The following is a 26,239-nucleotide window of genomic DNA, read 5'->3' as shown; positions in this document are numbered from 1 at the left end:
AGAAAAATCAGGTTCTTCAGATGCAATGGAAATGTTTTCAGCAAATGCAGCAACTTTCCTCACTCCATATGCTGTGACACTGGCAGAGTGACAACGATGGATTGATACAATCTTATCTGGATAGTTAATTTTTTATAGCATAATTATGCAGTATAATTAATTAAAATTAGATAAACATTTTACTGATCTTTCTATTGAAACCAAACTTGACCTTCAGAATGAATTCACAACAAATTGTTTAGCATTCTGAATAACCTTATCCTACTGCTAGATGAGTGATACCAGGATACTTACAGTATGTGTTTCTGGATTCATTAACCTACTAGTTACCATATCGTGTTTGGAATGGAATGTCACTTAGCAGTAGAAAACATATACAATATATTTATAATTGTTAGCATTGTTCCATTGATGGACTAATTTAGATTAAAGAGAAAAAGTATTTGAAGATCAATTTTGATTCAGAATTTTATAACAGTCATCTCTACTATATCACAGCAGCTATATCATGTCATAAAAGCGGTATTGTTGATATAGGCATTTGTTTTTAATCATTAGTTTTATTATATATCTACAGTATGAAAACCAGGCACAGTAACACAGTGCATTTATACATTTGCCTAGTTATTGTTTTGTATATACTGTTCTGTAATCTATACATCGCCTCTATTGCCTGTAAATACTGGTTAAAGCTTAGATACAAGTGTGCATTTCCAGACGTGTTTACCATGAGATAAGAAATATCTTCTGTGCAGCCTTCAGTATGATAAAAATGTAAGTTAATACAACCTAAGTGCATGTAATGCATCAGAATTCCACTGTCAGTGTTTAAAAATGTGAAGCTGGATCCGGTCAGCATACCGGCAATTGAAATACCGATTCCGGACTCCCGACACTACTCAGAATGCCGGCACTGGGATCCCGACATTGATCAATATCCCAGCACCGGGATCCCGACTGCCGAGATCAAGAACGAAAATTTGCCAGCCCTCCAGAGAGGTGATATGGCGGAGGTGGGGGAGAAGGGGGAAGGTGTTAGGCTCATGATGCACATACTTTTAGATAATGTGTCTATACAGGTCTATAAAATATATTACATTTTAAATGTAACTGCCTGCACTATGCGTTTAATTTGCTTTGACAAGTAGAATTAAATGCTTGCATATAATGTCCATGTGTATATAATATCTCTTAAATATGCAGAGATGGCATTTTTCCTGCACACAACAAATTGTGTCCTTTTGTTTCTCCTGTTCATATCCAACAAATGTTACATTGAAGGTGAGACAGTGGAGGAGGCAGTACGGAGGGAGGTAGCAGAAGAAGTTGGGCTGGTAGTGGATGCTCTCAGATATTCTGGATCCCAGCACTGGCCATTCCCTATCAGCTCACTAATGGTGGCATGTCACGCCACAGCGAAGGATGAAGAGGTGAGCATTACCTGCATTAGGCGATTGGTTTAGGGGATGTTGTGGATCTGCCCACTAAAGAGTGTTTGTGCCTCTCTGAGAAGTCCATAGTGTAAAGGTGCCCATGCAGTAGACAATATTATGAGCGATTTGGCCATTTCCGACTGATCGGAACAACAAATCATTCATAATAGTGCAGATCGCTCAGTGTCTATGAACGATAACAATTCGATGCGCGTTCCCGTGGGCCATTTGATGTATGGGAAAGATCTGAAGCTATCATGCTTCTGTATGTGGCCACTCCTCATATCTTAAAATCTATCTTAAGATATATGTTATGTGTATGCACAAAATCATTTGTCCAGGACTGCCGGGTACTGCCGGGGAGTTCAAGGAAAATCGTTGATGAGGGGTGGTAGTCATGTGACCGCCGGTCGGCTGACCGACAGTCACATGACCTCCTCCGTGAGCCCGACGGCTCACTATCCCGATGGTCGGCATGCCGACCAACAGGGAGACTATTTCCACTCGTGGGTGTCCACGACACCCATAGAGTGGGAATAGAACCCGTGGCGACCGCAGGTCGCCACCGAGCCCGCAGCGTGGCGAGCGCAGCGAGCCCGCAAGGGGCTTGCTGCACTCGCCCCTCCCCGCCGGGATCCCGGCGTCGGTATGCTCCCGGGATCCCGGCGTCGGTAAGGTGACCGGCGGTCAGGAGACCGCCGGTCACCCGTACTACACCCGTTGATGAGATAACATAGTTTTAAAGTCAGCCAGTGTATGGGCACCTTAAGAATGTAATTGTCAGTTATACTGTCTACTCTAGCTGGTACTCTTAAGGCCCATACACACTTGCCGATAAAAAGAGCGACCTCGCTCATTTTCACCCTTCCTGAGCAACCTCGCTCATTTTTTGGGCCAGTGTGTATCCCGCCAGCGACGGTCGATGCGCGGCCCCGCCGGTCTGCAACGATCGTCCCTGTCGGCAGTGCATGCAAGCTCGATCTGGACTGTCGTCCAGGAGCTACATGCACGGCCGGTGGCTGCGAGATGTCACTGAGCGATATGAGTGGTCATATCGCTCAATGTGTACGGGAGGCCGCCGACCGCCCAGCTCGGCACGGGAAACACTAGATGACGACATCTAGTGTGTAAGGACCTTTAGGGGTCTATTCAAAAAGCAGTGAAAAGAGTGGATAAGTGAGCCTGTGGAGAAGTTGCCAATGGCAACCAATCAGCTGCTCCGTACAATTGTATAGTATGCAAATTAGAAATGTTACTTCAATGCTGATTGGTTGCCATTAGCAACTTCTCCACTGGTCACTTCTCCACACTTTTCACTCCTTCATGAATAGACCCCTTAGTCCAGGGATGGGGAACCTTCGGCCCTCCAGCTGTTGTTGAACTACACGTCCCAGCATGCCCTGCAACAATTTTAGCATGGGCAAATAACAAAGCTGTAGCAAGGCATGCTGGTATGTGTAGTTCAACAACAGCTGAAGGGCCAAAGGTTCCCCACCCCTGCCTTAGTCCTTTATGTCTATGAAATGTTGCACAGCTTGTGGAGGCATATGTGCTGTCTATATATTTGAGTTTTACCTGCAATTAATTAGAAAAATATAAATAAGACTGTCGGAAGACTTTGTATTCTCTGAAATGAATTTATTCTTTCATCTAAAGTGGTTTTAAGCCTTGATGTGACATTTGTTTATTGGCTTGTATGTGCCTTTTTACCACTATGAATAACAAATGCGATACTATACTGCTTTTTGGATAGAAATACCCCCTAAAATGTGAGAAAGAATGATTTTACTTCTCACAATGATATATAGTGAAACCACAGATCCTCCTACTTACTACACATTGAAGATTTGTAAATCTTACACAGTGCTGACCATTGTCTCCTATGCAGCTCATTATCAACAGAGCAGAGATAGAAGATGCCAGGTGGTTCACCTTGGAAGAGGTGATTGAAGCTCTTCAAGTGAAGATGATGCCGAATAATCTACCAGATGGCACTTTGCCAGTTTGGGTACCACCAAAGCTTGCGATAGCACATCAGCTTATACAGGAATGGGTACAAGAGCAGACAAGCAGTTAATGATTACAGTAATCCCACACTCTCTGTTTAGAATATTAAAGTACCAACTTTTTCAAATGTAAATGGACCAGTTTTCTCGTGTTAGAAAACAAATGTAAATGGACCAGTTTTCTCGTGTTAGAAAACCATACATACAGATGTGTCCTCATACACTGTTGCTCAAGACGCTGCAAAAAGCCCCTCTCGGTAGCAAGCGAGAGTGACTAAAACTACTTTGCTAGATTACACTGATCAATTTGATACACAACATTTGTACATTTGTGTGTGACTGAGCCTGCATCTGTGTGAGAAATGCTGTGGTGCAGTGACTGCAGCTTTTTCTCACGAAGTTCCGTTGTGCTTCATCTGCGACTTTGTATGTGTTTAAATCTAATTCCATCAGTCGAGTACACTTTGAATAGTGTTTTGCTGCATCTATGATGTGAATAAGATGCCAAATGTAAAGAATACTACGGTATGTTTCTCCTCTCTGTCGCATCAGGTGCGTACAGACGTTAGGTGTATGAGGACACATGTAGAGTTCACATCAATAACTGTGCCATTTTATTTATATTAATATTAATTTGAAGATTCAATATTCCTAATGGAATTTTAATTTCTCTTACGTCCTAGAGGATGCTGGGGACTCCGTAAGGACCATGGGGATAGACGGGCTCCGCAGGAGACATGGGCACTTTAAGAAAGACTTTAGGTATGGGTGTGCACTGGCTCCTCCCTCTATGCCCCTCCTCCAGACCTCAGTTTACTACTGTGCCCAGAGGAGACTGGGTGCATTACAGGGAGCTCTCCTGAGTTTCCTGAAAGAAAGTATTTTGTTAGGTTTTTTATTTTCAGGGAGCCTGCTGGCAACAGACTCCCTGCATCGTGGGACTGAGGAGAGAGAAGCAGACTTACTTCTGTGAGTTTCAAGGCTCTGCTTCTTAGGCTACTGGACACCATTAGCTCCAGAGGGATCGGTATGCACGTCTCACCCTCGCCGTCCGTCCCAGAGCCGCGCCGCCGTCCTCCTCACAGAGCCGGAAGGTAGAAGCCTGGTGAGTATGAGAAGAAAAGAAGACTTCAGAGGCGGCAGAAGACTTCATGATCTTCACTGAGGTAACGCACAGCGGTGAAGCTGTGCGCCATTGCTCCCATACACCTCACACACGGCAGTCACTGTAAGGGTGCAGAGCGCAGGGGGGGCGCCCTGGGCAGCATATAAACCTCTCTTTGGCAAAAAAAAATATATATACAGCTGGGCATTGTATATATAAAGAGCCCCCGCCAGTTTTTAGTATATTTGAGCGGAACAGAAGCCCGCAGCCGAGGGGGCGGGGCTTCTCTCTCAGCACTCACCAGTGCCATTTTCTCCACAGCACAGCGCTGAGAGGAAGCTCCCCGGACTCTCCCCTGCTTATTCCACGGTGAAGGAGGGTTTTGAAGAAGGGGGGGGGGGGCACATAATTTGGCGCATATATATATGTACAACAGCGCTACTGGGTAAACATATATTTATATAGTGTTTTTTCCTGGGTCATATAGCGCTGGGTGTGTGCTGGCATACTCTCTCTCTGTCTCTCCAAAGGGCCTTGTGGGGGGACTGTCTTCAGATAAGAGGATTCCCTGAGTGTGTGTTGTGTCGGTACGCGTGTGTCGACATGTCTGAGGTAAAAGGCTTTCAGGGGGAGGAGGAGGAGAAAATGAATGTGGTGTCTCCGTCGACAACGCCGACACCTAACTGGATGGATACGTGGAATGTTTTAAGTGCTAATGTAAATTTATTGCACAAAAGATTAGACAAAGCTGAAGATAGGGAACAGCCAGGGAATCAACCCATGTCTGTCCCTATGTCACAGGGACCTTCGGGTTCTCAAAAGCGCCCACTATCCCAAATAGTAGACACAAATACCTACACGGATTCTGACTCCAGTGTCGACTACGATGATGCAAAATTACAGCCAAAATTGGCTAAATGTATTCGATATATGATTATTGCAATAAAAGATGTTTTGCATATCACAGAGGAACCCCCTGTCCCTGACACGAGGGTACACATGTATAAGGAAAAGAAACCTGAGGTAACTTTTTCTCCCTCACATGAGCTGAACGAGTTATGTGAAAAAGCTTGGGAATCTCCAAACAAAAAACTGCAGATTCCCAAAAGGATTCTTATGGCGTATCCTTTCCCGCCAACGGACAGGATACGGTGGGAATCCTCCCCTAGGGTGGACAAAGCGTTGACACGCTTATCCATGAAGATAGCGCTGCCATCCCAAGATACGGCTACCCTCAGGGATCCTGCTGATCGCAAGCAGGAGGTTACCTTGAAGTCCATTTACACGCATTCGGGTACCTTACTCAGACCGGCTATTGCGTCGGCCTGGGTGTGTAGCGCTGTAGCGGCATGGACGGATACCTTATCAGCGGAAATTGAAACCCTAGATAAGGATACCATCTTATTGACCCTAGGACATATAAAGGATGCTGTCTTATATATGAGAGATGCTCAAAGAGACATTGGTCTATTGGGTTCTAGAATCAACGCTATGTCGATTTCTGCTAGACGAGTCCTATGGACCCGGCAATGGACAGGTGATGCCGATTCAAAAAGGCATATGGAGGTTTTACCTTACAACGGTGAGGAATTGTTTGGAGAAGGTCTCTCGGACCTGGTCTCCACAGCTACAGCTGGTAAATCCAATTTTTTGCCTTATATTCCCTCACAGCCTAAGAAAGCGCCACATTATCAGATGCAGTCCTTTCGGTCACAGAAAAACAATAAAGTACGAGGTGCGTCCTTTCTTGCCAGAGGTAAGGGAAGAGGAAAGAAGCTGCACAACACAGCTAGTTCTCAGGAACAGAAGTCCTCCCCGGCCTCTACAAAATCCACCGCATGACGCTGGGGCTCCGCTAAGGGAGTCCGCCCCAGTGGGGGCACGTCTTCGGGTTTTCAGCCACATCTGGGTTCACTCACAGGTGGATCCCTGGGCAATAGAAATTGTTTCTCAGGGTTACAGGCTGGAATTCGAAGAGGTGCCTCCGCGCCGGTTTTTCAAATCGGCCCTGCCGACTTCTCCCCCAGAAAGGGAGGTAGTGTTAAATGCAATTCACAAATTGTATCTTCAACAGGTGGTGGTCAAGGTTCCCCTACTTCAACAAGGGAGGGGATATTATTCAACCCTGTTTGTAGTCCCGAAACCGGACGGTTCGGTCAGACCCATTTTAAATTTAAAATCCCTGAACCAATACTTGAAAAAGTTCAAGTTCAAGATGGAATCGCTCAGGGCGGTCATCGCCAGCCTGGAAGGGGGGGATTTTATGGTATCTCTGAACATAAAGGATGCGTACCTTCATGTTCCCATATATCCACCTCATCAGGCATACCTGAGATTTGTGGTACAGGATTGTCATTACCAATTTCAGACGTTGCCGTTTGGGCTTTCCACGGCCCCGAGGATTTTCACTAAGGTAATGGCGGAAATGATGGTGCTCCTGCGCAAGCAGGGTGTCACAATTATCCCGTACTTGGACGATCTCCTCATAAAAGCGAGATCACGAGAGCAGTTACTGAACAGCGTGTCACTTTCACTGAAGGTGTTACAGCAACACGGCTGGATTCTCAATATCCCGAAGTCGCAGCTGGTTCCTACGACTCGTCTGACCTTCTTGGGCATGATTCTGGATACAGACCAGAAAAAGGTTTTTCTTCCGACGGAAAAGGCTCAGGAACTCATGACTCTGGTCAGGAACCTATTAAAACCAAAACAGGTGTCAGTGCATCACTGCACTCGAGTCCTGGGAAAGATGGTGGCATCTTACGAGGCCATTCCGTTTGGCAGGTTCCATGCGAGGACCTTCCAATGGGACCTATTGGACAAGTGGTCTGGGTCACATCTACAGATTCATCGGTTGATCACCCTGTCCCCCAGGGCCAGGGTATCTCTCCTGTGGTGGCTGCAGAGTGCTCACCTTCTAGAGGGCCGCAGGTTCGGCATTCAGGACTGGGTTCTGGTGACCACGGACGCGAGCCTCCGAGGTTGGGGAGCAGTCACACGAGGAAGAAACTTCCAGGGTCTTTGGTCAAGTCAAGAGACTTGTCTTCACATCAATGTCCTGGAGCTGAGGGCCATATACAACGCCCTTCGTCAAGCGGAGACCTTGCTTCGCGACTTACCAGTTCTGATCCAGTCAGACAACATCACCGCAGTGGCTCATGTAAACCGCCAGGGCGGCACAAGGAGCAGAGTGGCAATGGCGGAAGCCACCAGGATTCTTCGCTGGGCGGAAAATCATGTAAGCGCACTGTCAGCAGTGGTCATTCCGGGAGTGGACAACTGGGAAGCAGACTTCCTCAGCAGACACGACCTGCATCCAGGAGAGTGGGGACTTCATCAGGAAGTCTTCGCACAGATTGCAAGTCAGTGAGGACTGCCCCAGATAGACATGATGGCGTCCTGCCTCAACAAAAAGCTACAGAGGTATTGCGCCAGATCAAAAGACCCTCAGGCGGTAGCTGTAGACGCCCTAGTGACACCGTGGGTGTTCCAGCCGGTTTATGTGTTTCCTCCTCTTCCTCTCATACCCAAGGTGTTGAGAATAATAAGAAAAAGAGGAGTGAAAACAATTCTCATTGTTCCAGATTGGCCACGAAGGACCTGGTATCCGGATCTGCTGGAAATGCTCACAGAAGATCCGTGGCCTCTTCCTCTACGACAGGACCTGTTGCAACAGGGGCCCTGTCTGTTCCAAGACTTACCGCGGCTGCGTTTGATGGCATGGTGGTTGAACGCAGGATCCTAGCGGAGAAAGGCATTCAGGATGAGGTCATTCCTACGCTGATAAAGGCTAGGAAGGACGTGACAGCTAAACATTATCACCGTATATGGCGAAAATATGTTTCTTGGTGTGAGGCCAGGAATGCTCCTACGGAAGAATTCCATCTGGGCCATTTCCTTCACTTCCTACAGACTGGAGTGAATTTGGGCCTAAAATTAGGCTCCATTAAGGTTCAGATTTCGGCCTTATCCATTTTCTTTCAAAAAGAATTGGTTTCTCTCCCAGAAGTACAGACTTTTGTGAAGGGAGTGCTGCATATTCAGCCTCCTTTTATACCTCCGGTGGCGCCTTGGGACCTTAACGTGGTGTTGAGTTTCCTTAAGTCGCACTGGTTTGAACCACTTCAAACGGTGGAGTTAAAATATCTCACTTGGAAGGTGGTCATGTTATTAGCCTTGGCTTCGGCTAGGCGAGTGTCGGAATTGGCGGCTTTGTCTCATAAAAGCCCCTATCTGGTTTTCCATATGGATAGAGCGGAATTGCGGACCCGTCCTCAATTCTTGCCTAAGGTGGTGTCATCTTTTCATATGAACCAACCTATTGTGGTGCCTGTGGCTACGCGAGACTTGGAGGATTCCGAGTCCCTTGATGTGGTTAGGGCTTTGGAAATTTACGTGGCCAGATCGGCTAGAGTCAGAAAAACAGAAGCACTGTTTGTCCTATATGCAGCCAACAAGGTTGGCGCCCCTGCTTCAAAGCAGACTATTGCTCGCTGGATCTGTAACACGATTCAGCAGGCGCATTCTACAGCTGGATTGCCGTTACCAAAATCGGTCAAGGCCCATTCCACTAGGAAGGTGGGCTCGTCTTGGGCGGCTGCCCGAGGGGTCTCGGCACTACAACTATGCCGAGCTGCTACTTGGTCGGGTTCAAACACCTTTGCAAAGTTCTATAAGTTTGATACCCTGGCTGAGGAGGACCTCCTGTTTGCTCAATCGGTGCTGCAGAGTCATCCGCACTCTCCCGCCCGTTTGGGAGCTTTGGTATAATCCCCATGGTCCTTACGGAGTCCCCAGCATCCTCTAGGATGTAAGAGAAAATAAGATTTTAAACCTACCGGTAAATCTTTTTCTCGTAGTCCGTAGAGGATGCTGGGCGCCCATCCCAAGTGCGGACTACTTCTGCAAGACTTGTATATAGTTTTGCTTACATAAGGGTTATGTTATAGTTTTCATCGGTCTTGGACTGATGCTATGTTGTTTTCATACTGTTAACTGGTTAGTATATCACAAGTTATACGGTGTGATTGGTGTGGCTGGTATGAATCTTGCCCTTGGATTAACAAAAATCCTTTCCTCGTACTGTCCGTCTCCTCTGGGCACAGTTTCTCTAACTGAGGTCTGGAGGAGGGGCATAGAGGGAGGAGCCAATGCACACCCATACCTAACGTCTTTCTTAAAGTGCCCATGTCTCCTGCGGAGCCTGTCTATCCCCATGGTCCTTACGGAGTCCCCAGCATCCTCTACAGACTACGAGAAAAAGATTTACCGGTAGGTTTAAAATCTTATTTTTAATACTATCATTATCCCACTCTGGCTAATTGGACAGCTAAAGAGGTTTTACCCAGGACTGCCACTTTAAAAATGTTTTAGAATACCATATCAATGAAACTACACTTTTCTAATTATAATTGGAGTACATTGTAGGTGTATCTAGAAAAGGCAGCCTTTACTGAGTGAGGTTATATAGAAAACACAGAACAGTTGTTTCTTATAGGTACATGCTTTACTTGCTGAATAGTAATTGTACACTGTTTATTTCTTTATCTCTAATATACCTGGTCTGTCACATACAGTAAGCTGATAGTACCTCAGTGGTTTTGTAGTTTGGAACATTCACTTATAGCTGCCACCTCAAGGACCGCATAAAGTAATAAGATAAAACTGAATGTATTCTATTGCTACTTGATCAAAACACAGTATTGTGTTACCACATATATATGTCATGTAAATATTGTGGAGAGAAAAGTAATTTAATATTGCCATGCAATAAAATGAGTGGAAACAGTGGTGCCAAAACAAAAAGTGTTGTCTTTTATTTTTCTTAAAAATCCATTAAGTACTTACAACGTACAACTGGAAATGCAATAATTTATTGGATTATGCATTTGTGAACCTTTGCTTTCATTATCTGGTATGACCCACTTGTGCAGCAATAACTGCATGTAAACTGTTCTGGTAATTGTTGATTAGTCCTGAACATCGGCTTGGTGGAATTTTACCCTATTCCTCTGTACAAATCAGCTTCAGCTCTGTTATGTTGGTGGGGTTACTCCCATGACCTGCTCGCTTAGAGTCCTTCCACAACATTTCATTTGATTAAGGTCAGGACTTTGATTTGGCCATTCCAAATCTATGCATTTATTCTTCTTTAACCATTCTTTGGTTGAATGACTTGTGTGCTATGGGTCGTTGTCTTGCTGCATGACCAACGTTCTCTTGAGATGCAGCTCCTGGACAGACTTCCTGACATTTTCCTTTAGAATATTCTGGCATAGTTCAGAATTCATTGTCCCATCAATGATGTCAAATTGTCCTGGGCCAGATGCAGCAAAACAGGTCCAAACCATGATACCCCCACCACCATCGTGTTTCACAGATGGTATGAAGATTTTATGCTGGAATGCAGTGTTTCCTTTCTCCAAACATAATGCTTCTCATTTAAATCAAAAAGCTTTATTTTGGACTCATCTGTCCACAAAACATTGTTCCAATAACCTTCTGGCTTGTCCAGGTGATCTTTAGCCAACTGCAGACGGGCAGTAATGTTCTTTTAGGAAAGCAGCTGCTTTCTCCTTGCAATCCTGACATGCACACCACTGTTGGTCAGTGCCCTCCTAATGGTAAACTCATTAACATTAGCTAATGTGAGAAAGGCCTTCAGTGGCTTAGATGTTATCTTGGGTTCATTTGAGACCTTGCAAACTATTAGATGCCTTGCTTTTGGTGTGATCTTTGTTGATTCGACCACTCCTGGGGAGGGTAATAATGGTCTGGAATTTCCTCCATTTGTACACAATTTGACTGACTGTTGATTGGTGGAGTCCACACTCCTTTGAGGTGGTTTTGATAACTTTTCCAGCCTGATAAGGATCAATAACTCTTCTTCTGAGGTCCTCAGAAATCTCCTTTGTATGTGGCATGATACACTTCCACAAACGTGTTGTGAACAACACAGACTTTGATAGCTCCCTGTTCTTTTAAAAAGACAGGTTGTCCACTCACACCTTGTCATCCCAAGGTTTGAAAATACTTGACTAATTTCACCTTCAAAATATCTCCTAAGCCTTAAGGTTCACATACTTTGCCACTCACAGATATGTCTAAATTTTTTTGTCTCATTTCTTTGATTTGGTTCTCTTTATCTACTTTTAGGGCTTGTGTCAAAATCTGAGCTAGTTTTACGCCAAATTTCAGCAGAAATATAGAAAATTCTGAAGGATTCACAAACTTTCAAGTACCACTGTAGATTGTAGGGTTTAGTATGATTTGCCAGCTGTTGAGATCCCGGTGGTCATAATACCGATGCCGGTTTCCCGATTAATTAAATCCCTGACAGGGGTAAGTAAGGGATATTCTCCCCTACCCCCTAACCCACCCTTTCCGTAGCCTAACCTTAACCTTACTGTGGTGGTGCCTAAACCTAACCCCTTTTCCCCGCAGCCTAAACCTAACCCTCCCCGGGGATGCCTAATCCCCCCTCCTTGCAGCCTAACCCTAACATCTCCCGTGCCGCAGCCTAACTCCCCTGGGTGGCAGCTAAACTATGTCATCACCACATGGGCCTAAACCGAATCAGCACTCTACTTACTATGGTCGGTATGCTTGCTGTCGGGATTCGGACTTCGGTGTCCTGACCCTTTATGGATTTCTGCATCGGGATTCCGACGTCAGTATTACGACAGCTGGCATATTAACCACATCCTATCTTGAATGGCTGCACAATAGAGAATTAAATGTAAAAGGTAGCATGTTTGTAACAATATGTCACGGCCACTGTACATCATTGCTTAAAATAAAGGTATCTGACGTTTTGGAAACAAATGTCCCCTTTAACCCTATAATTGCATTGTTTCACTATTCTAGGCATCCTTTTCTAAACTGTGACATATATATTCTTGGCCATATATTAGTTTCCACTAAGGCAGCAATAGGACAATTGTGGAAATCGCACTCAATACCTAGTATCCAGTCTATCATTAACATCATTTTCTATTTGAGACAGCAGATTGCGATTACTCCTCATCAGCTACATCAATTCATTTGAGGTGGCGTAAGTGGAGTGAATATCAGGAAAGACAGGGACACTCTACAATTTATAGTGATCCTGTCGACCTCTCTGTTTTGAATTCTCCACCCACTGTAACTGACTGAATGTCTTCTAAGATTTATTTTGTCTGCTATTTCCCTGGACATGTGTTATGTTATGTTCTTCCCTTTGTCCACCGCTTTTCCCCATTGTGTCTATGTTGTGTTCTCCTTTTCCTTTCATCCCCTCTTTGTTCTCTTTTCTGGATCTTATTTTATGTACTACATTGATGCTATGTTTCTTAGTTTTCATGTACACAGATATTGATTTGAGAGTTGAGATTTGTATGTACTCTTTTGTACTCAATGTTGATATTGTCTGTGGCAATGTGTCCAATTATTATTATTATTAATATTTTTTTTTTGTCAATTCTTGAAATAAAAAAAATTAAAAATAATGTTAAAAAAAATAAAGCTATAATTATGGGGATTTAAAAAAAATAAAGGTATCTGAATATTGCTCAGAGGTACAACGTTTAAGTTACGGAGATATCTATAAATGTTTAGCTGCCCTCCAGCATTCCTGTTGTCTGAGATTTATACACTTTTACCATCAAATAAACCTCTTGTTAAGATGGATTAAAACTCTGTGTAAGAGATGTTAGAAAGTGTTTTTTTATTAAATTGCAACATTGAGTTCTAATCTATTTCATTTCACAAATCATACTGAAATAAAATGCAGGTGCTACAACTTGTGCAGTGTTCACAGCAGGGCCGTTTCTTGGGGCAGGCAAGCAGTGCAACCGCACTGGGCGCCCGCCGCGGCACTAACTGTGGCTCCCTGCTTCCCCCTCCTATTTCTCCCCGAGTAACCTGCTCAGGGGGCGGAGTTTCATGGAATGATGCGGTTGCGTCGTTACGTCACGACGCAACCCCGTCACTCCGCGAAACTCCCCCCCTAGCAGAGTACAGAGGGGGATCCAAGTTAGGAAGAGGGAAAGGCCGGCGCGAGGAGCGACTGGTGAGGCGGGCCGAAGAGCGGTAATCGCCTCTGTAAGTATAGTCTCTCTCTCTCTCTCAATGTGTAAAATGGGGACACCTGCCGTAATGTGTGAAATGAGGACTCTTGCCTGCCGTAGTTTGGGGATTTAATGTATCGAGGGCATTGCAGTGTGTGGTATAATATGGTGCAGGGGGCATTACTGTGTGGGGCTTAATATGGTAGAATTTTTTTTCCCTGTGGTGGTTGTGATCTGTTGGAGCAGGGTCAAAAACTGGATTGTGAGGTAGTCTTTTCAGACAAGGCCATGCCCATTTAAATGAGGCCACACCCATTTAAATGAGGCCACGCCCCCTTCCCGGGTGCACGCACAAGTTTTTTTTGTTATCTAGGTGTGTGGGGGGGGGGGGGGGGGGGCACATTTTGTTATGTCATGGGGGGGGCGCATTTTTAAATCTCGCACTGGGAGCCAAATTGGCTAGAAACAGCCCTGGTTCACAGGACTTTATATGTGGATTATATAGTTACCTCACAGTACTGAGGTCATGGGTGCAGTTCCCTTCTGGCCCTAACTGTGCGGAGTTTGTATTTCTCCTTTAGGGTCCACAGGATAACATTGGGATATGATGATGCGACAGCGGATTTGCACCAAACAGTCGGAGCTTTTCGGGCCTCCCAGCATGCAACGGGCCCGTCCATATATCGCCGCCTCCTGGCTAAGGCAAATCAGTTTTTTGTTTGGTGCGGCAGGAGCCGGACCATGGTCAAGAGGGCTGTTGTTTTTTAGCAGCCATAAGCTTTCTTATTTTAGTTTTATAGTCTTACTATTTTATTTTGAGTGATCTTTTTAAAAAGCGTCTTATATGTACCTTAGAAAGAGTCGCTCCAACAACTCCCCGCCGGGTCGTGACGCCGCTTACCCACAAGTACAGTGCTGTTTCGGCAGCGTCTGTGCCGGATATACTAGGAAGTCCAGCAGACGTTACCAGGCTATAGCCGGAGAATGGGGAGAAGGTAAGGCATCGGTTCCGCTTAGAGGGGGAATGCGGACACAGCCGCACTGTTTTGGGAGGAGACTACCAAACAGTTGCTGACGCGGCTGCTACCTAGGGTGCACCAGCGCTAGGCCTTAGGGGTTATTCCGTGTTGATCACACGCTGCAACTTTTTGCAGCCCGTGCGATCAACTAGACGCTGCCTATGCCCCAAACACCTGGACACTCCTGCGTTCACCGCACCACTCCCAGAAAACGGTCAGTTGACACCCACAAACGCCCGCTTCCTGTTAATCGCCTTGCGATCGGCTGTTCTAATGGATTCTTCGTTAAATCCATCGCCCATCAACTATCTGCTTTGTAGCCGTACGACGCACCTGCGCATTGTGGTGCATACGCATGCGCTGTAGTAAACTGTTCGCTGCGAAAAATGGCAGCGAGCGATCAACTTGGAATGACCCCCATAGGCTCCAGGGGAAGTATGAGGCCGCGATCCCTAGGGTTGAGCAGTGGCGAGTCAGACACTCCCCTGGTCACCCCTCCCCCCGTTCATGACCAGTTTACTCCGAGTCTCTCGCCATGAACTGTTTTCCCGCATCCGTCTGAGACGCTGTGTATCTAAGAGTACCCAGTCACAGCATTGGCGGCTGTGTGACTGATGCATCAGTGTTCACTGTAGGTTCTTGGAGCGGTTGTGTACACTATTAGTACCTGGATCCACTCAGCGTTCGCCAATGTATTGATCGGTCTTGGAAGCGGGGCGAGTCTCCCTGTATCCCACTATACTGAGCATGGGTAATACAGCACTAAGTCTCTATCTACCTTTTGAGTACGAATAGTTGGATGAGTGCCTAATGCATATAAGTCTTATAATTATTACTGTTGTTTTCTATCGCTATGCGACTGAATACGGTTAAATCCTATATAAGGTAATGCAGTAATATGTTTCTCCTACATACTTGAAATGTATTTGTAGTTGATTATGTGTTCATATTTCTTATTATACTAATGTATAACCTGTGACTGATTGCTAGTGTGATTGCTAACTTTACTATAATTCTGTCAGTTTTTTCTGTCTATTCTGATCCTCAATGCTGGTGCAAAACAGGGTAGGGTCAGTTTGTATGTCAGTTTACCAAGATTTAAAGTGATTACAGTCACAAATTGTGTAGTACACTGTGCAAGTGTGTGATTATTATCATGTCTAAGAGCGGCAAGGGTGAGGAAAATACACACAGTAGCACCACCACTCATGTCATGTTTGTCTTGCAAAGCTGGGTTAACCTCTCAGGCTCTGGTTCAGAATGGTTTGTGGGTAAATTGTTTTAGCTTTCACCAAAGTCTCTTGAAAAATCCAAGGCAGACAAAGGTGCAAGAACCCCGATGGGCTACGTTTGCACAAACATTATCCAGTATAGCTGAGCGGATAATTCCAACTTCTGGACCAGGGATAGGTTACACTATTAACCCTTACATGCAGCATTCCACCTTGGGTTTATCACATCCAGCAGGGGAAGCAGCAGCCTCTCAACAAAAACAGGCTGAAAGGCCAGTGGTAAGTAAATCACATAGACATGAAACAACATCTTCACAGTCTACGCATGTTTCAGATGAGGATTCGTCGGAGGATAAAGACTCATTACACTCCGGTTCTGCATACGAAGATGGGGAGGAAGGTCTCTGCTCAGTGGACATACCTGAGTTAATTAATGCGATGAAAGCCATTCTATCCTTAGAAGAATCAGCAGAGCCTGGGTCAGAACAGTTGACGGAAATTATGGAAGAGGCTTGGGCTACACCCAGTAAGAAATTTTGAATTCCAAGGAAATGGAATTCCAATTAATTTCTTCCGGCTGGGGACTGTTTAAAGAGGGAGGTGGCCCCCAAAGTAGATACACATGTCATTCGATTAGTGCAAAAATCTACATTACCTCTGCTTTCAGCATCATTAAATGATGTCACAGATAGGAGAGAGGGTGGTTTTCTAAAAACCATTTTTTCCCTGTCTGGGGCAATCATAAGACCAGCTATGGCTTCAGCCTGGATGGCAAAAGCAGCGGCTGCCTGGGCTGATGCACTGGAAGGGGATCTTTCAATGGCATCTAGAGAGCAAAAATACCATGTTGCACATATCAAACAGGCTGCAATGTTTTTGGAAGAAACAGCCTTGGATATGGGTACAATTGCCTCTCAGGCATCAGCTTCAGCAGTAGCCGCCTGCAGAGCAATTTGGCTACATACATGGAAAGCTGATTCAGAATCCAAAAAGGTTTTGGAGTCTTTACCTTTTACTGGAGATATTCGTTTTGGTAAAGAATTAAGCAGTATTTTGGAGTCAGAAGCAGACTCCAAGAAAATTAAGTTTCCTTCCACATACAAATTTAAGGCTAAAATTCCAGCTTTTCGGACCTTTCGGTCTCAAGGGAAAGCAAAAGGAAGAGGTGATGGCAAACAGTCCCAATACAAGTCTGGTAAGACTAAAAAGCATTGGGCTACCAGAGGACTGGCCTCTAAAACAGAAGATAATCCGCAGAAATATTAACACAATTAATCTTCAAGAACTTTCCACTTCAACAATTGCTTTCACCTATTTCTGCATTCACCTCTCCTGAGATGGCTGTATCACACCTTAATGAGACTCTAGAACTAGCCCTTGATGAAGTGGCTCCAGCTACCCATCACACTCCACGTAGGCCTAGATGTCAACTATGGCACTCCAAATTAACAAGACAACTACAAAAACTCACACGAAAACTTGAACGTCAGTGGCATAAATCTCGTATTTCAAGTGACTTCCTCACATATAAGACTGTCTACCATTCTTATAAAAATGCCCTGGACACTGCCAAACAAACATATTTCCAAACTCTTATCGCTGCTCAAGCCTCTAACCCCAAACGACTCTTTAATACATTTAAATCACTTCTGAATCCTCCCGCACCTACCCCACCCGCCACCATCAAGGGTATCCGGACTCCAGGTCGACAGCACAAAGGTCGACACCGCTTAGGTCGACACCAATTGGTCGACACACCGTAGGTCGGCATGTACAAAAGGTCGACAGGAACAAGGTCGACATGGAAAAAGGTCGACATGGGTTTTTCACGATTTTTTTCTTTTTATTGAACCTTTTCATACTTAACGATCCACGTGGACTACGAATGGAACGGTAAAGTGTGCCTAGCGGAGCGAAGGCACCATGCCCGAAGCATGGCGAGCGAAGCGGTGCACTAATTGGGGTTCCCGGTCACTCTACGAAGAAAACGACACCAAAAAAACATAAAAAACTCATGTCGACCTTTTTCCATGTCGACCTTGTTCCCGTCGACCTTTTGTCCATGTCGACCTAAGGTGTCGACCAATTAGCGTCAACCTAAGGTGTGTCGACATTTGTGCTGTCGACCCTCAGTCCCAGACCCACCATCAAGGCACAGGATCTTGCTTCCTACTTCAAGGAGAAGATTGATAAGATCCGAGATGAAATGGTATGCTCTTCGGCAGCCAGTGACCTGCTCCGTTCTTTACCTGAACCCTCTGGCACTCTTTCTTCATTTGATCCCACAAATGAAGATGAAGTATCACTCTTCTCATCCTGCTTCTCTACAACCTCTCCTCTTGATCCTTTACCCTCACAAATAAGTAAAGCTCTGTCTCTGGTGCTCATGCCTACCTTAAGTAACATCTGTAATCTCTCTCTCTCTCTACTGGTATTTTTCCTTCACTCTTCAAGCATGCAGTGATTACTCCCATTTTAAAAAAACACAATTCTGACCCTAGTGCTCTCTCAAACTACCGCCCTATCTCTCAGCTCCCTTGTCTCTCTAAGCTACTTGAGAGACTTGCCTACACTCGACTCACACACTTTCTTAACTCATACACTTTGTTGGACCCACTTCAGTCAGGCTTCCGTTCCCAACATTCCACAGAGACAGCACTGACTAAAGTGGTTAATGATTTGGTCACTACGAAGTCTAAAGGCCACTACTCACTACTTATTCTTCTAGATCTATCTGCTGCATTTGACACTGTAGACCACTCTCTTCTCATACAGACACTACAATCCCTAGGTCTGCAACAACGTCTCTCACCAATCTCTACATTCACCACACCTGACACTGCTGTATCCCACCTGCACCAGACCCTAGAGAGTGCCCTTGATGAAGTTGCTCCAGCTACCCATCACACTCCACGTAGGCTTAGATGCTAACCATGGCACTCTAAATCAACAAGACACCTACAAAAACTGTCACGTAAGGTAGAACGTCAGTGGCGGAAATCTCAGAATCCAAGTGACTTTCTCACATATAAGACTACCTACCACTCCTATCGTCAGGCCCTGGACACTGCCAAACAAACATATTTCCATTCTCTCATCTCTTATCATGCCACCAACCCCAAACGACTTTTTAATACATTTAAATCACTTCTTTACCCTCCCTCACCTCCCCCACTAGCTACTATCAGTGCACAAGAACTTGCTTCCTACTTCAAGGATAAGATTGATAAAATCCGAGATGAAATGGTATGCTCTAACTCAGCCAGTGACCTGCTCAAATCCCTATCTGAACCCTCTGGCACTTTCTCTTCATTTGATCCCACAAGTGAAGATGAAGTATCAACACTCTTTTCATCCTCCTACTCCACTACCTCTCCTCTTGATCCTATACCCTCACAGGTCAGCAAAAGTTTGTCTCCTGTGCTTATCCCAACCTTAACTAAAATCTGTAATCTCTCTCTCTCTACTGGCATCTTTCCATCTCTGTTTTAAACATGCAGTGATTACTCCCATTCTGAAAAAACACAACTCTGACCCAAACACACTCTCTAACTACCGTCCCATTTCTCAGCTACCCAGTCCCTCCAAGCTACTTGAAAGACTTGCCTTACACACTTTCTTAACTCCCACAAATTACTGGACCCACTTCAGTCATGCTTTCGTGCCTAACACTCCACGGAGACGGCACTGACCAAAGTAGTGAATGATCTGGTCACTGCTAGATCAAAAGGCCATTACACACTACTTATCCTTCTAGATCTCTCTGCTGCTTTTGACACTGTTGACCACTCTCTTCTCATACAAACACTAGAGTCCCTAGGTCTTCAGGACACAGCCCTTACTTGGTTCTCATCCTACCTATCTAATCGATCTTTCAGTGTTCACTTCTCTGATTCTACCTCCTCTTCTCTACCTCTATCAATTGGAGTACCGCAAGGCTCAGTCTTAGGTCCTCTGCTTTTCTCAATCTATACCTCCTCTCTTGGTAAACTAATCAGCTCCTTCGGATTTCAGTATCATTTTTACGCTGATGATACTCAAATCTACCTATCCTCCCCAGATTTATCACCATCTGTATTGGCTCGTGTCACTGGATGCCTGTCTGCCATTTCATCTTGGATGTCATCTCGCCATCTCAAACTCAACATTTCCAAAACAGAATTAATTATTTTCCCACCAGCTAAGGGTAGTTACCAACCTGATATTGCCATAACTGTTGACAATGCAACTATCCACCCTACCCCACAAGCTCGCTGCCTAGGTGTCATCCTTGACTCTGAACTGTCGTTTGTTCCACACATTCAATCTGTCTCTAAATCATGTTACATGCACCTTAAAAACATATCCAAAATATGCGCTTATCTTACACAAGACACTGCAAAAACTCTGATCCATGCACTCATCATCTCCCGTAATAGTCTCCTTACTGGTCTTACCAAACATAGGCTCTCACCACTTCAATCCATTTTAAATGCAGCTGCGAGGCTAATCTTCCTCGCCAGACGTTCTTCGTCTGCTGATCCGCTCTGTCAGTCCCTCCATTGGTTACCGGTATTCTACCGTGTCAAATATAAAATACTTTTACTTACATACAAGGCTATTAACCAAACTGCACCATCATACATCTCCTCACTCATCTCAAAATATCTCCCTACCAGACCCCTCCGCTCTGCACAAGATCTGCGTCTCTCATCCAGATGTATTACCTGTTCCCACTCAAAATTACAGGACTTTACCCGGGCTTCACCCACTCTGTGGAACGCCCTCCCACGCACAATAAGACTCTCCACTAGTCTCCAAACCTTTAAACGTTCCCTGAAAACTCATCTCTTCAGACAAGCCTACCAAATTCCTGACCCACACACATAACCTTCAATGCTTCCCTATCCAGTTACATTCCCTCTGCACAGTCCCCATAACCTCACATTTTGTCTACCAACATTGATGGGTGATCATATCATACAACCCACTAAGAACCTAGCAATCTGGGGAACCATTATGTAACAGGTTGCATCTATCCTTGTGTATCAATGCCTATTTCCCTATAGATTGTAAGCTTGCGAGCAGGGCCTTCCTACCGCTATGTCTGTCTTTGCCCTGTTTTGTTCTATAACTGTTGTTCTAATTGTAAAGTGCAACGGAATATGCTGCGCTATGTAAGAAACTGCTAATAAATAAATAGGTCTTAAAGACACAGCCCTTTCTTGGTTCCTATCGTACCTATCTAATCGCTCCTTCAGTGTTCACTTCTCTGAATCTACCTCCTCTTCGCTACCTCTTTCAGTTGGAGTACCGCAAGGCTCAGTCTTGGGTCCTCTGCTTTTCTCTATCTATACCTCATCTCTTGGTAAACTAATCAGCTCTTTTGGTTTTCAGTATCATCTGTACGCAGATGATACTCAAATCTAACTATCCTCCCCTGACTTGTCCCTATCTGTACTGGACCGTGTCACTGAATGCCTTTCTGCCATTTCATCCTGGATGACATCTCGCCACCTCAAACTGAATATTTCAAAGACAGTTAATTATATTTCAACCGGCCAATAGTAGGTACCAACCTGATATCTCTATCACTGTTGAAAACTCGACTATCTACCCTACCCCACAAGCTCGCTGCCTAGGTGTCATCCTTGACTCTGATCTGTCAATTGTTCCCCACATTCAATCTGTCTCAAGATTATGTTACATGCATCTAAAAAACATATCCAAAATACGACCATACCTTACACAAGACACTGCCAATGCTCTAATACACGCTCTCATTATCTCCCGCATCGATTATTACAATAGTCTCATAACTGGTCTTCCCAAAACGAGACTCTCACCACTACAATCTATTCTGAATGCAGTGGCGAGGCTTATCTTCCTCGCTAGACGTTCATCGTCTGCAGATCCACTCTGTCAGTCCCTCCATTGGTTACCTGTACTCTACCGCATTCAATATAAAATACTTTTACTCACACACAATGCCATTAACCAAACTACACCAACGTACATCACTTCGCTTATCACAAAATATCTCCCAACCCGACCTCTTCACAAGACCTGCGTCTCTCATCCACACTCATTACTCGCTCCCACTCACGACTGCAGGACTTTCATCGGGCTGTACCCACTCTGTGGAATGCCCTACCACGCACAATAAGACTCTCCTCTAGTCTCCAAACCTTTAAGCGTTCCCTGAAAACTCACCTCTTTAGGCAAGCGTATCAAATTCCAGAACCGCCCACATAACTTTCATAAACCTTCCTATCAAATTGCATCCACTCTGTACAGTCCACACATATCCTCACATGTCTTCTCATTCTATGCAATAGATAGGCATATGTACACAAGGAAAGGTGCTATTTCCCCATAGATTGTAAGCTTGCGAGCAGGGCCTTCCTACCTCTATGACTGTTATCACCCAGTTTGTTGTTGTTATTTCAAATTGTAAAGCGCAACGGAATTTGCTGCGCTATATAAGAAACTGTTAATAAATAAATAATAAGATAAGCCATCACCCTGGCCTCCACCTGGGGGATCCAGGGTGGGAGGCCGACTTCTTCAATTTGCACAGATCTGGCAGCAGTCTACCACAAATACCTGGGTGCAAGAAGCGGTATCTCTCGGTTATGTATTTGTTTTCAAGAAACACCCTCCTCAAAGTTTTTTTTTGTACCAGCTCGTTTTTAGTAGAGACGAAGGCCAGGGCTTTGCAAGAGGCACTTCAGAAATTGCTTCAGTCAGGAGTAATCATTCCAGTTTCTCCAACACAACGGGGACAGGGTTTTTACGCCAACCAGTTTCTAGTCCAGAAGCCAAATGGGATTTTCCGGCCCATACTCAATCTGAAAGTGCTGAACAAATACATTTGGGTGCCTCGGTTTCATATGGAGACTTTACGTTCCATCATTTTGGACATGGAGCCAGGGATTTTATGGTATCCCTGGATATCAAGGATGCTTACCTACATGTTCCTATAGAGATGTCCCATCAGCGCTATCTCAGGTTCGCTATCCTCCAACAGCATATTCAGTTCCAGGCCCTTCCATTTGGATTGGCCACAGCCCCCTGAGTATTTGCCAAGATTATGGTGGTAATGGCAGCTTATCTCTGTCAGCAGGGGATAAGAATTTTTCCATACCTCGACGATCTTTCTCAGGAATTGCTTCTGTGTCATCTGCAACAGACAATAGTGTGTCTGCAGAAGCACGGGTGGCTCATAAATTGGGCAAAATCGTCTCTGGTTCCGTCACAGCGGATGACTCACTTGGGGGCTGTATTGGATTGGAGCCTTCAGAGAGTAACTTTACCTCTGAACAAAATAGCCAAAGTTCAGTCAAGGATTCAGGAGCTGATATACAGTCGAAAGGTATCCATTCACGCAGCAATGCGAGTGATGGGTTTGAGGGTGTCAACATTCGACATGGTGGAGTATGCTCAGTTTCATTTGAGGCCTCTGCAACATCTGATCCTTACCAAATGGAATGGTTTTCATCAGACAATAAAAACGCAGACTATGGTTCTTACTCTGGAAGTAAGGAGGTCATTAGCCTGGTGGCTACAGACATCCCATCTGGACAAAGGGAGACCCTTTTGGATATCAGATTGGGAATTCTGACAACGGATGCCAGCCTTCAAGTTCTGGGGAGCGTTGTCAGGAAGGATATGTTTCCAGGGGCAGTGGACCAAGGAAGAAAGTTGCCTGCCAATAAATATATTGGAACTCCGGGCCATATACATGGCATTGATTCAGGCAAAGGACATCCTTCAGGGGAAACCAGTTCAGATCCGCTCGGACAGTGCCACAGCAGTAGCGTACCTCAATCATCCGAGAGGAACTCGCAGCCAGAAAGCAGTGAAGGAGGTAAGTCACGCATTAAAGTGGGCAGAACTTCATCATCCAGCCTTGTCCGCAGTGTTCGTTCCGGGAGTCCTAAACTGGGAAGCGGATTTTCTCAGTCGTCATGCCATTCATGTAAATGAATGGGCTCTACATCCCGAGGTCTTCCACACCCTGGTCGACAGGTGGGGATTGCTGGAGATAGATCTCATGGCGTCCCGTCGGAACAACAAAGTTCCCCATACGGGTCAAGAACAAAGTATCAGAAAGCGATCTTTGTGGCTGCCCTGTCAGTGAGATAGGACTTTCATCTGGCCTATGTGTTTTCCGACAATCGCCCTGTTACCCAGGGTGATGATAAAGGTAAAACAAGGAAGGGGTGCCATGATACTAATAGCTCCGGCTTGGCCCAGAAGATATTAATACACAGATCTGCAGAGTATGTCGATGGATGCTCCATTCCTACTCCCTCAATGTCCAGATCTACTGTCTCAAGGTCCTTGTTATCACAGACACCTGGGTCGACTGTCTTTGACGGCGTGGCTCTTGAAACTTCCATCCTGAAGTCAAGAGGATTCTCACAACGGGTAATTCAAACAATGCTCAGAGCAAGGAAACCTTCCTCAGCTCGCATTTATCACCGAATATGGCAAGCCTATATTCAGTGGTGCAGTGAACGGAAATTTGACCCTATGGGGTATATTCAATTGGTGTCGAATCCCTCGTTTTGTCGGAAAACGGGGCTTTTTCGACAAAAAAAACCTGTCGAATTACATTCGACAATTCAGTACCACTTTTCGACAAAAACCTGTTGGATGCGTTTCAACTTTTGACTTTTCAACAGTCGAGTGTCTGTAATGTTAAAAACCCGGCTTTTCGACAAAAGTATATTCATTTGAAGTTTGTCGAATCGGTATCAGTGGTTTTTGACATGACTTTCGACAATTTCATTGCGACAAGTTTTTCTGTCGTGAGCTGATAAGAAATTTTAAATACTTTAAATTTTTTTTTACATTTTTTGATTTCTACTAGCATATGTATTTATATTTTAAGTAGTTATATCATTGGTTTTTGTATTTATGAGCCACATTATTATATTTTGATTTTTCCCCGAATATTTTTTTCTTTACTGGGCTGAGGGAAGGAATGTACCAATGATTCAACATTTTAACCCAGGTTACACTTCACCAAAGCAACTCCTATGCTCATAGGCGTGCGCAGACCATTTTATTAGGGGGTGCACTGTCGGAGGGGTGTGTCTAGCACCGCCTTTTGGGCGTGTCTAGCACCATCTATTGACGGTCAATGCAATATAAAATATCCACCCTTGTACCAATCCTAATAAAGCAGATACTGTACATTGTCAGATGTTGTGGTGTGCTCCAAACAAACACCCCTGATGGCACTCAGTGCAATTACACTCCTCCTCCTCAGCCTGGTCTGGCTCCCCTCTCTTTCCTCTGCAAGTTGCTGCAGCTTACTTACAAGTCAGTCACTCACTGACACTAACAGTCACAGACTAATACTGCTGCTGCTGGAAAAACGAGTGACGTGTCAATGTTGCTGCCAACCGCCTGCCAGGATTGAATTTGTCTTCCTAAGAGGAACACTGGCTGCATGCTGATCCTCATCAGTGGTTGGCGTTGGCATAGCATAAAAAGGAGAGAGGTGGGCATGTGGCGGGTGGGCGTACGAGCAAAATGACGTAATCACATCACATCACGCTGTTTTTGTACATGGAGGTGGAGCCGGGAGTTTGAAAGCTGGTGGCAGTGGCACCCTTGATTAACCCAGGCGTCCGGTCAGTAATACAGTCCTGCAGGGTGCAGCGCAGAGGGGACAGTAATCAGCCTGCTCTGCGATCGCTGCATCAGGCATGTGAAATTGGGGTGCCAGACATTAGGGGTGCCTGTGCGCACCAGGCACCCCCCCTGCGCACTCCTATGCCTATGCTTGAGACTTCAGGGAGAAGAGCAGCCATTACACAGTCAGCTGTCTTGTGGAATCGTTGTTTTAGGGCAATCTGCGTTTTTAACATATATATCATATTTTTTTACACTGACTACAATAATGGAGCCTTTTTCTGACCAGATTGTGATGTTCATGAATTCGAATCCCGGCCGCCCACAATCCGAGCATGGGTCACTTTCCGACCGGAGGCATGTCAAATCCATTTCAAATTGAATATGTCAAATTCAGTGCCCGGGAATGAGGGTAACTATCGACAGTCGAATTGGAAAATTGTGGAATCCACTGCGGGATTCGACACCAATTGAATATACCCCTAGGTCTTTTAGAGTTTCCAGGGTCTTAGCATTCCTTCAGGCAGGAATGGATAAAGGTTTAAAGGTGGCTTCCTAGAGAGTGCAAGTGTCAGCATTGACTGTATGGTTCCAAAAGAAAATTGCTAACCTACAGGATGTGCACACTTTCTTCCAGAGAATGCTTCACATCCAACCTCCCTTTGTTCCTCCTGCAGTGCCTTGGGATTTAAGTTTAGTCCTAAAGGCCCTTCAAGTTGCCCCATCTGAACCACTTAAAAGAGTGGATCTTAAATGGTTGACAACTAAAG

The 26,239-nt window shown here is 45.1% G+C and overlaps 1 protein-coding gene across 2 annotated transcripts in view; it reads left to right on the top strand.

Annotated features, from left to right (window-relative positions):
- Positions 1–4,157, top strand: part of NUDT13 (nudix hydrolase 13) — a 249,504-nt gene extending 245,347 nt beyond the window's left edge. The window contains exons 7-8 of one of the 2 annotated variants that reach the window (XM_063961478.1): positions 1,282–1,430; positions 3,322–4,157. In XM_063961478.1, the coding sequence (XP_063817548.1) occupies positions 1,282–1,430; positions 3,322–3,510 (338 nt within the window). In that variant the 3' untranslated portion in view covers positions 3,511–4,157. The remainder of the gene's footprint in view (positions 1–1,281; positions 1,431–3,321) is intronic. The other variant, XM_063961477.1, reaches the window with a different exon arrangement.
- Positions 4,158–26,239: the final 22,082 nt, after the last annotated feature.

This window comes from Pseudophryne corroboree, chromosome 3, assembly GCF_028390025.1.
Source record: "Pseudophryne corroboree isolate aPseCor3 chromosome 3, aPseCor3.hap2, whole genome shotgun sequence".
Lineage (NCBI taxonomy): Eukaryota > Metazoa > Chordata > Amphibia > Anura > Myobatrachidae > Pseudophryne > Pseudophryne corroboree.
Note: the sequence above shows the minus strand (reverse complement) of the source record. Positions and strands in the feature narration are given on the sequence as shown.